The sequence below is a fragment of the Tachypleus tridentatus genome, chromosome 10 (genome assembly GCF_004210375.1).
Source record: "Tachypleus tridentatus isolate NWPU-2018 chromosome 10, ASM421037v1, whole genome shotgun sequence".
In the NCBI taxonomy this organism is placed as follows: Eukaryota; Metazoa; Arthropoda; class Merostomata; order Xiphosura; family Limulidae; genus Tachypleus; species Tachypleus tridentatus.
Genome location: NC_134834.1, coordinates 151729145 through 151741144, shown reverse-complemented (window position 1 = coordinate 151741144; position 12000 = coordinate 151729145). Strand labels below are relative to the sequence as shown.

General features: G+C 32.3%; 1 protein-coding gene across 1 annotated transcript in view; it reads left to right on the top strand.

The window, feature by feature from the left end:
• Positions 1-7453: 7453 nt before the first annotated feature.
• The window catches only part of LOC143230644 (delta-1-pyrroline-5-carboxylate dehydrogenase, mitochondrial-like), a 29160-nt gene continuing 24613 nt past the window's right edge, over positions 7454-12000 (top strand). Inside the window, exons 1-2 of the mRNA XM_076464516.1 lie at positions 7454-7730; positions 9811-10009. Coding sequence (XP_076320631.1) covers positions 7663-7730; positions 9811-10009 — 267 coding nt within the window. The 5' untranslated portion in view covers positions 7454-7662. The remainder of the gene's footprint in view (positions 7731-9810; positions 10010-12000) is intronic.

Sequence of the window (12000 nt, the reverse complement as noted above, 5' to 3'; positions counted from 1 at the left end):
ACGATGGAAAGTTAAGATTTCCACCGTAGTGGATGAACCAGTGACGAGTACGAGAACTGGAGGTTCGAAACACGATTCTGTCAAATTGAAGTTTTTGTGACAATCCTCTTAATGGACAAGAGTTTTATCTCAAGAAACTTGTTATATCTAACTGCCTCCTGAAAGGTGAGACCTGTGTTGACTGTCCCACAAGACAGGAAAGTGTTGACATTAACCGCTACGAACACATCTACGTCAACGTAAAACTTGGTTTCGAAACACAGAACCTGAGAAACCTGAAGAACTTGGAAAAGCTGGATCTATCCTTCAATAAGTTTGAAAAAATCACGAATACATATTTTCCTTCTGATTTGATCAACATAGAAAACTTGATGTTGTCTCATAACAATATCTCAGTGATAACGACCTTTGCCATTTTTCCTTCCCTGACTATCGTGGACCTGTCTCACAATAGACTAAAGAATATAACCAGAGACGTAGTCGCTGTTCCAAGTAGAAACCTAAGAATTCTAGACCTGAGGTAACAATTATGTACTTTATCAACATCACAACATGTGTTATTCTAGTAACTTCTTAAGATAAACAGTCTCACTCAATTCGTGCCTGTCGTATCCTGGTAAGTTCTGGTATATATGTTGTTACACGTGCTGCTTTACTTTTATTCATAAGTTCTTAGAATTTTACAGCTAACACGTAATATGAATTAGTGTTACGAATTATTCACAGTAAATTTGTATATCTTACAAATTTGTTTTAAACGATTTATATAAAAGTTTTAATTCAGAAAATTAAATCGTCGAAATGAAAACTTCTATGTTAGAGCAGTAGATGTGTTTTAAAAACGTTAAGTTTGCTCTTACACTTTAAAACAGGCTTACCAAGAATAGTCTACAAACAGTGTTTAAACTTTTGTTTCATTACCAACATGGATTACTAAAAAAAAAAACAAATAAAAATCAACACTCGTTATATATATTATCAGAGTAATACAGTGTGTTTAAAACATTTTTAAAAGTTTTGTGAGTGTATTTGGTGTTCTAATGTTATACTGATGTGTCTTAATAACTATGATATATGATAAAAAAAACATCTGTCTTTTAACGCTTTCGCTTCTGCTGTTGAATCGAACAAGTCATATTGTGTCTCACGCCAGTTCCTAAGAGAGAGTAACAATGTGAATGTTGCTGCTCAGATTGAGAGAACTCCACCACTGGAAACAGGGTCACAGACAACCGGAATGTTCTTTAACATTCTGAGTGAGCACTACCACTGGACATGGATCACAAACAGTCAGAATGTTCTTTCACATTCTGAGAGAGCTCTACTGTTGGACATGGGATCACAAGCAGTTAGAATGCTCTTTAACAACTGAAATAGCTCTACCACTGGATACGGAGTTACAAACAGTCAGAATGTTCTTTAACACACTGAAAGAGCTCTACGATTGGACAATACAAGCAGACTACACCCCTTCTCACGACAGTTATTAATGCTATTACTTTATTCAAAATTGATTCTTCAGCGCAACATGCCTGCATGAGAATTCAAAACAGGGCAACACTCTTTCAGTAAACCTGGTCTGAGTTGTAAGTGGACAATCAAAAGAGAACAAATTGTGCCTTACTTATTTTTCTCTGAAATTTGTAGTTTTGGTGTTGTAAGAGCAAAACAAAACGTTATTTTACACATTACATTAAATATTAGGAAAGAAAGTAAAAATGTAGTACTTATCAAGCACTTACCTTGCAGCTATAACAGAATGTCAGTGTTACCCAAAGACGTGTTTTCCTTCATGCCGAAACTCCGTGAAGTGAGTCTTTCTAACAATTTCCTTCAGTTTTTGCCTTAAGATACCTGGAAAATAGCTCTGAATGCTATCGAGACGATAGATGTAGTTGGTAAGTTCTGTGTTGGTTGATATGATATATGAGTGTTTTGTTCTGTGTTGGTTAATTTCATCTATGAGTATTGTATTCTGTGTTGACTGACGTGACCTGTGAGTGATGTGTTCTTTGTTGGTTGATGTGACAGGTGAATGTTGCTTTGAATATAAAACAGGTGAAACTGGTCACTGTTACGCATTAGGTTTTATAGAAATGGTTGTTGTTATTAGTGTTCTAGGTGTTACAGGTGCACAGTAATGACTGGTAAGTGTTATATTTTTAGTGAAATAGTTTGAAAGTTTATTGCTTGTTCCTTATAAAGCACAAAACTGCTCAACGAAAGTCTCAAAATTCAATTTTTAACGTTATAAACCACAGACTTACGATAGAATCACAAGTTTGGGTATTGTTAAAACTATTATCTTACAAATAAATTATTATTTAAAACTTTCAAGTATATTTAATTAAACAACATGAAATTGAATGGCACGAGCAACTGGTATTTTATTAGTCCTTAAATATATGAACAAATTCGTGTATTTAAAATCATAAACATTTATTTTTTATTATAACCCTAACTACTAGTTTGTAAAAGCATAAATTACCATAAATAATACTGTCAATTTTGCCAGTAGATATTTATTTCACAACTCTTTTTGACTCAGTAAAGAAAAAATCTACTAATAATATCTTCTTTATTACACAGCGTTAATATGGGATTTTTAAATGTCTGGATTTCTATCACTTATTTACTTTTTACATTACTTGTACTTCATGTTTTAAATTTCGACTGTCGCTTACCTGTACATATTTGAGAGCTATTGTTTTCTGTGTGTATGCTTTTTCACTCGATTTCATCACTAGGTAATAAAAACAAAGTAGTAACAGAATTAAAGTATATTTTAAACTTACCTCTTCTAAGTTTGAAATTAAATTTAATCGTTTATTATTCATTTATTGTAAATGACTGTTTTTTTGTGTGTGTTTCAGAAAATGTTTTTCATTTGTGACTGTGAAATGAAATGGATAACAACGAATTTAACATCCACAACGAAATTAAATGGCTGATGCAGCGCCCCCTTTCGCCTTGAAAAAAAACCCTTAAAACAGGCAGCTCAAATCGTTAGCTGGTACTAGCACCAATCAGCTCTTCAACGTGGGAGTGACTGTAGCTGTTTTCTTTCAAGAACTTTACTCTTAAAAATACTTGAAAGTAGAAATGTAACATTTTATTTTATTCTCTTGTACAACAAAAATAAATAAATAAACAAATTCAAAAGTAGATTGTTTCATGAAACTGAAACCAGGGAAACTACTACGTTTAAAAGAACAATGGTTTAGTTGTTGTTAAGCGCAAATCTACATAGATGGTTACTTTTTGTTCTGCTCATCACCGGTATCAAAACTCTAAGTAGTCTACAGAGGAGGTAAAATAACACAATTCATGACACTAAGACGTCGCGAAGTGTCAACAACAACAAAAACACGATAACTCACAAAACATAAAATCTGATCAACCAAGTGATTTTTCTCTTTTGAGCCACTTGGGTTATAGGGTTCCCTGTTTTATGTAAAAAGAACACTGTTAGCTCTGACTCCAGTAAATATCCATTTATTTCATTCACCTGTGTTGATCGACTTATAATTGAACAAACGGAAATTAACGAATAATTATCTTTACAATTAAAATATTTACACGCTATTAGCTGTAGAGAAAACTCTGACAACTAGACCTAACGGATTTAGCAAGCTTTGTTTATTTTTTATTTTTTCATATTACATTAACGTACATTAAGAATTGTTAACAAAGTAACCAAGGCTTGTGTGCAATTACCATGGAAACCATCGTCGTGAAATGTAGTCCACACATTTCGTTGGTCAATATTTCACAGTTAAAAAGGACACAGTGTTCATTTAGTCATTAGCTTTTTGACAAAACGAGTGTTCAGTTGGTAATTAGGTAGTTAATATTTGCTATAATGACCAAAAGGTAGCAGCACACCCACTAGCAGTGGTCAACCACAAGTTTATGGTGGGGATTAAGATTTTATTTCTTCCTGAAAAACTTCGAGATTGAAAAGATACATATTAATTACATTAGTACTTAACAGTAGGAATCACCATGGAACAAAATGGCGGCCAAAAAACGCTTTAAATTGTCTGACTACTAATAATGACAGTTTCACAGTACTGGCTGAACAACAATAAAGCTAACTGAACTTATATAGCCGCCTAAATCATTATATACACGTTTGTGGAATTAAAGAATTTTCATCTAAGTAAGTTTGTTTCTTTGATTTTGAATTTCGTGCAAAGCTACACGAAGGCTATCTGCGCTAGCCGTCCCTAACTTAGCAGTGTAAGACTAGAGGGAAAGCAGGTAGTCATCACCACCCACCGCCAACTCTTGGGCTACTTTTTTAGTAACGAATAGTGGGATTGACCGTCACATTATAAAGCGCCCACGGCTGAAGGGGCGAGCATGTTTAGTGTGATGGAGATTCGAACCCTCAACCCTCTAAGTAAGTAAATTACTTTTCTAGACAAGTATACAAAAATAATGACGGACCTTGACCGAAAAGGATACCATTATGTAGATAACTTTGAAAAACATATGTAGACATATAATTAGATTTGAAGATATGCTGATGAGTAAAATCAAAATGAGTATACACGCGCCTCACGGTTGGTATTGCTTATGCATAAACATCTAGTTAATAACAACGAAACAATTGATCGCTTGTTTGGAGTTAACTACAAAAAACAACAACATAATGGGCTGTTTGTCTTACAAACAAGTATAATATATATTTTTTAATTCTAAATAGACAACTAGGGATTGATATATATGTAAGCTAGGTAGCTAGCTATAAGAATACAGGTTTTAATAATACAGAATGTATTGAAACAAGAAAGTCAAAACTACATTAAAAAAATTAAATTACTCTGTTTTTGTAATTTTGAATTTCTTGTTTAATTAGATTTTCTATAGTTAAAACTTTTTATATTACTATATAGCTAGCTAGTTTTTGTATTTATCGATTTTCATTTGTATTTATAAAATTCATTTATTTATTTTATACTTCTAACAAATAAGATGGCAAGAAAACCTAGGGTGTCTGCATCCCACAGCAACATGATCTTATGAAAATGACAGAATATAATAGTTTTGGGTATAAACATTTCAAGTACCATTAACTGTACGAGTAAACCCAAGAAACCAAAGAATTTATAAAAAGGCCTATCTTATCTATTCCCCACTCGAAGCTTTGCTTTTACGTCAGTTATTTTCATGGGACTCGTACAATTGCGTAGTTGTCAAATGAGAATATAAAAGGTGTGATTAGGTTTATAAGATATTCAGAAATTGGGGCATTTTTTTACCATACGGAACGACACTGTAACAGCTCTGAAACAGTTTAATTTAGAGTAACTCGCTCTTTAACGTTTACTAAATAATTTTATATTTATTGCATCGCGTTTTAAAATCATGGACAAAATTTGTTGTCTAGTAAAAAAGATAAAATAAAAAAATGCTTTGATGTAGTCTTGAATATATACGAAAGAAATATATCACTTCTTAGTTTTCTGTTTCACGGTTGGGCAAGTTATCGAACCTCAGTGGCTGTGACTGGCTATTGACAGTTCAGGTTAAGAAATCGTATATTTATTGGAAAGAAACTTTAAAGTAGCTCGGTAAAAGTGACAAACTGTATACATCAAATTGATATTAGATTACAGTTAGATTTTTTCACTACTTAGGCCACTCAGCATAGAACGCCTAAGCCTATTTTACTTTACAAAATTTAAAAAAGAGGCGTGACCTTTCACATAACACTTTAAAAAAGTATTAATTATCTTATATTTCAATATTATATCAATGTAGCCTAAATTAAACATTTCCCGTTAATTTCTTTGATATACTTGATAACGTCAATCTTTCTCATAATGTTATAACTTTTTACTGTGAATTCGAGGATCCATGGTTCGCAATCCACTGCCGCAGAAACGCGCTCCACACTTTGCAGCCTTGAGTGAGTTATAACTGTGATGGTCAAATCCTACCATTGGTTAGACCTTTAAACGTTCAAGAGGAGTTGGCAGTTGCTATTGTTGATTTGCTACCTTCTTATAAAAGTTCAAATCTAGGAAGGTTGTTTACAAATTGCCCTTCGGTTGTTGTGCTGCGTGAAACAGTTAAAACAAAACAAAACTACATTCTTCTCTGCAAGTTAACAACTCAGAATCATGTCTTACCCCATCTATCGGTTTCGATGCTTGTAAAATCCAGTTATTGATAAATAACCATTGCTATGAAACATTCTATCTACTTGTCCCCTAAACGAGATAATTCCAGTTAGCTTGAACTTGAAAGAACAATTACCTTAATTACAATAATTGAATTTCTTGGAGGAACGCCTTGGTGTCAAAATGTATAGCAGATCTAGTGGTCTTAACATGATTTTCTTCATGTGCTTGAACAATGTTTAACTATGCTATAATTAAGATATAAGCACATTATAAACCATGAATTTATACCTAGCTTAGTAAAATCGATGAAAGTATAAACGTATTTAAATTAGTAATAGCTATATATCTTATTAAACTCATCGAAAATACAGCATTATTCTCGGAAGTATTCGTAATACGGAGAGATAGATACATGTGGCTTTATCTCTGTTGCATAGAACGCTTGAAGATACGAGCTTTTGAATGTATACATACGTGGAAATCCTTAAACACTGGGTTCAAGGATAATAAGTTGATTATATATATATTTTTTTTTCTAATTATTACTTTAGGAAAAGGTGTCAACAAATTGAGATAACTACTGCGGGCATGTCATAAAAGAAGAAAGTATCGGGTTTATACGTAATATGTGTATACGGCTATCAGAAAGAGATATAATTTATTTCAATCCATGCAGCTATTAAGTAAATAAATATTTGTTTCGAATTTCATTATTTCAAAACCTTACATAAAGTATACCAGATCGTTCATCAACCAGAATATATTATTACCTTTACGATTTATAATTCAGACGACATACACACTTCACATACAAGTAATGATTTTATTATAAAATATAGATTGAAATACATTATTTTATAACAGTCCATAAAATGCTACGTACGTGTGTGTGTATAAATATATATACTTTTTGTTTTTCTACTGTAAGAGCCCCCAGTGGTACAGCGATATGTCTGCGAACTTACACTTGGTTTTGAATCCCATGTGTGAAGAGCATAGACAGCTCAACACCAGTAATTACAACATAATAAATACATCAATTGAAATATTAACACTTCAACAGATATATAACTAGAATTTCAGCTTTATATTCAATTCTTGTCCGGGCAGAATCGTCAGAACCTTGACTCGTGTTATGTTTTACCATTTACGTGTGTTAATCCGAAATATTCAGATTCAAATATAAATATTTGTTAGGTATGACTACATTATTTAAATTATATATATACATGTGTGGTTATGTTATTGATAAATGTCTATTACAAAAGCAAATCATTTATTGATTTAATATGTATATATTCTTGTTAATTTATGCGTCGTAGGTATACATAGTGTGCTTAGGAATATGAGCATGTGACTCCGTAAGCACACGTGTATAAAACCCTATTGTTTGTAACATAGTACAGAATCGTAAACTGATACTAGACTATAATAATAACAAGCAATACCACTGTGACTTTAAGTGAAAGAAACAGTCTTACCCTTTTCTGCCGTTACTGTTATATATATTACAGTTTATTCTCCCACCATGATGGCACTACCACGTTGTATAAATGTCATGCGTCATTCTACAGTTAGTTTATCGGCGTTTTCAAGGTAAGGCCAATTTCAACTTTATAATTACTATTACGCTTTATCGTTAAGTAATAAAAAGGGAGTTTTTTGTAATTAGTCACAAAGCTAAACAAGGTGTTATTTGTGCTATCTCAACCACGGGTATTGAAACTTGAATTCCAGCGTTGTTAGTCCGCAGACATAGCGCTGTGCTACTGGATCCCCCCTCCCGCCAAAAAAATAAAAAGACGAGAGCAGCTGTAGTTTATATTTACAAAACTAATTTTATTCTTTTATATAACATGTTCATATGAAATTTGTGTTCGTTGAGTTTAAATCAATTATCAGACTCAAAGATATGATTTGATCCAGACTTAGGCTAACTACGTAATAACAATTGTTGTACAACTTGGAAAACTAGTGGATTTCTAAATACGAAAGTAGAAATCAGTGAAAGGGTTAGTTAGTTATCGAAACTGTTCACAATATACATTTAATTCAAGGTTTAGATACACCAGGGTGTATAGAAATGATCGATCAACGAAGAATTCGTGTAATGTCGTCCGTTCCTTTTTACCATTACCAATACCAGGATATCATCGTCATGTAATTCCACAGAACACACGAAGCAGTAAGTAAACAACGTCACAGAATACTACAGATGAATAACTTTTCCACACACTGTCCATCGGTTACTTTATCTCTCTACAGCCCAACATGTTTAGGTTATGTACTCACTGTCTTCCCTGCACCCAGTATAAATATTTCTGTAGTCCTAACATGTGAAGGTTAAATAATGAAACCTTAGTAACACATAACCTTATACTTTGTTCTAATGCTCTTAAAAGAACTTTAATTCATGAATCGTGTGAAATTGAAAATTAAATATATGGAGCTAGTGAGAATATAGGAACCTGGGACAAATTTGGAGATAAATCAAAATCCCGGATAATAAAATTATGAGTAATATATGTGTGGTATCAGAGTAGTGTAAATGACTGTACACACCAGTAATAAGCTTGAAGAAAACCGTTTCATTCGTATAATTAAGTTTTAATCTTCCTTAGCAACCTAGAATATCAAACTCATAAGAGGCCTGAACGAATGATAATTCTATCCTACATTTTCCGTGTGTGAAACGAGACCTTGATATCTTGTTAATAATTCTGATCAGGTGTTTGGCAGTCCTCCAGATATGACTTTGTATCACACGTCCACGTGGAAGCACTGCTAGGCTGGATAGAACATCAGTGTAAAGGGATTTGTTCCAAACAGGAACAACTACACGTCCTTGCTCTTTTGACACAAAACTAACTTTGTCGTACAAACAATTTTATCAAAGTAGTTGTAGATATTCGAGCACAGTAATATACTAGGTTTGATGTTATTATTTTAATTTTTATGTGATTTTTCTAACAACTGAAACAAATTTGACGATATTTTCAGTTACAAGAGAAAATAAATACATGAGTTGTGTTTGAATTTTAGACTTGTATTATTCAAGTCTTTTTTCCTTTATATAAAGAGATGCCATTTGGATTTATAAACTCTAAACGTGGAGTATTTAAGTTTCTCGTCTAAATTTATAAATTCCAAACATGTAGTATTTAAAGATTTGTCATCTGGATTTAAAACATCCAAATATGTAATATTTAAGCTTCGCAATAGTCATCTTTTATAGTTGTAGTTTTTTTTGTAGTTATCAGCTGATAACTATTATATATAGTATTTATTTTACACGTGTTTGATCAGAAATAAAATAATAGCTATTAAATATATTGTATATTTTACACATGTTTGATCAGTTATCAGCTGATAGCTATTAAATATATTGTTTATTTTACATTTCTTCGATCAGTTATCAGCTGATAACTATTAAATATGTTGTTTATTTTACACGTGTTTGACCAGTTATAAGATAATAGCTATTAAATAGTTTATTTTACACGTGTTTGATCAGTTATCAGCTGATAACTATTAAATATATTGTTTATTTTACACGTGTTTGACCAGTTATAAGATAATAGCTATTAAATAGTTTATTTTACACGTGTTTGATCAGTTATCAGCTGATAACTATTAAATATATTGTTTATTTTGAACGTGTTTCTATATTTCACAGAGTAAGGTCGCTATCGTTTGTGACGCCGGTAGACGATTTTGAAGTTACGAATGAACCTACTTTAGATTACTTGAAAGGAAGTAATGAACGAAAAACACTGGAAGATGCATTAGAGAAATACAAAAACACTTGTACCGATGTTCCAATTGTGATTGGCAATGAGGAATTTCGTACAGATAATGTGAAATATCAAGCTATGGTAGGTATTTAGAAATTTATTGTGAAGCTGCGTATTGCGAATTCTAATATTCTGGTTGTATTCTTAAAACTTTCATATATTTGAGGCACTTTTTTCTCAGATATTTTTCCAAAGTTCTAGAAAATAGCTTAATCTATCTAAAACTTACAATGATGTTTTATTTTTGTTATTGCTGCATTTAGAGCTAAAAGGAGTATGCTTTTGTACTTTTTGAAAAATGGTTTGCAAAAAGAATTTGGTTGTAGATTACACATTTATTATTTCGGTCATCAGAGAGAGCTGTTTTACATTAACTGGTGATTTGTAAAGTCTGGAAAATATATAAAAATTTAGACTTCCATGGAATCTTAAACTTCCTGTAGTTTATAAAAACAAGAAGCAAAAATGAGGTGTTTTTTACTGACGTCATAAGCGTCTTAATAATAAATTATATCGCGCCATCGTGGAAGACAAGCTGCCTGAGAATATGGCGGAAGTAAAAAATAAATATTTAAAGACACCACCATACAAGCGCATTTTGACACTTTATATGATAATCAAACGCCAAATATTTGACAATAATTAAAGACTCAAGTAATGAATTAATCTGATTTCAAGGACTTGTATTAATTTACGTTTCACAACACACATCATAATGTGATAACAGTATCGTCGTATTTAACGAAAACAAGTAAAGGCCTTTATTTACCCCATTTAGTTTGATAAACTAAAAATTAATACAAGTCCTTGAATTCAGATGAATTCATCCCTCTTCCACTGCAGATTCAATTTAGAAGCGCAATGAAAAAAAACAACTCACAATTAATACGATTTTCATCAACAACTTTAGGCAATTACTGGCTTTTAATACGTCGCCAGATTTCAGCATTTAAACTACAACTTTTAAGCATGTAAATATTGTATACGTTTAATATTGTTGCATTAGTTTATTTGAAGTTAAGTACAAAGCTACAAAATCGACTATCTGTGCTCTGCCCACCACGGATTTATAGATTCTAAACTTGTAATATTTACGTTTGTCATCTGGATTTACAGATCACAAACATTTAATATGTAATAGTTTGTCGTCTGGATTTATGGACTCTAAACTTGTAGTATTTAAAGTTGTCATCTTGTCTCGTAATCCGGTTTCTACCGTTGTAAGTCCGCAGACATAACACTGTGTCAGTGGGAAATATTGCATTAATTATTGTTATTGAAAACAACCAAAATTTGTTAACATTTAAACCCAATTTTAAACTTACTATCAATGACACGTTCGTACAATACTTTGATGTAGGTGGAGTTACTCTGTAAGTGTTTGTGATGTGTGGGCACTTATCTCATTGATTTTGTGGTAACTTTTTTCTTCTCCTTGAGTTTCTATTGCATTATATAAATGGTAAAACGACTTTTCTTTATCCATGCCACCTCTGTTCGAACAGTTGATTGGCACACAAAAGGTGTTGTGTAATGGTTCTTACACAATTATTAGCACAATTCTTTTAAATTTAATGTTAGTCACGATCGATGCGTGGCCGGAAGCCATTACTTGTTATCCGAAATGGCTGCTATAAATTTTGTAACGCCATATACAAATATCTACATATAAATGCTAAGTTAAACATAAAAACAGCACAACCACAGATCTACATGAATGGTGAACGACTCCAGATTGACACACCAGCAAAATTCTTAGGACTTACGTTTGATTCAAAACTTACGTGGATAAACCACATAAATAAAATTAGAACAAAATCTGGCGAAGAACAAACTATGCTATGAGTCTAATTGGCAAAAACAGTGGAGCTACGGCAGACAACATTGTGAAAATACGTATATCAAACATACATTAGATCCGTCACTGGCTATGCATCTCCTGCGTGGATAAATGTAAGCAAAAAAAGCTACTTCAAACAAAACTGCAAACAAATCAAAATTCATTACTCACAACAGCGTATAAAGTACCTAGAACATCTTTCGAATTTATGCATAAATACGCACATATCGAA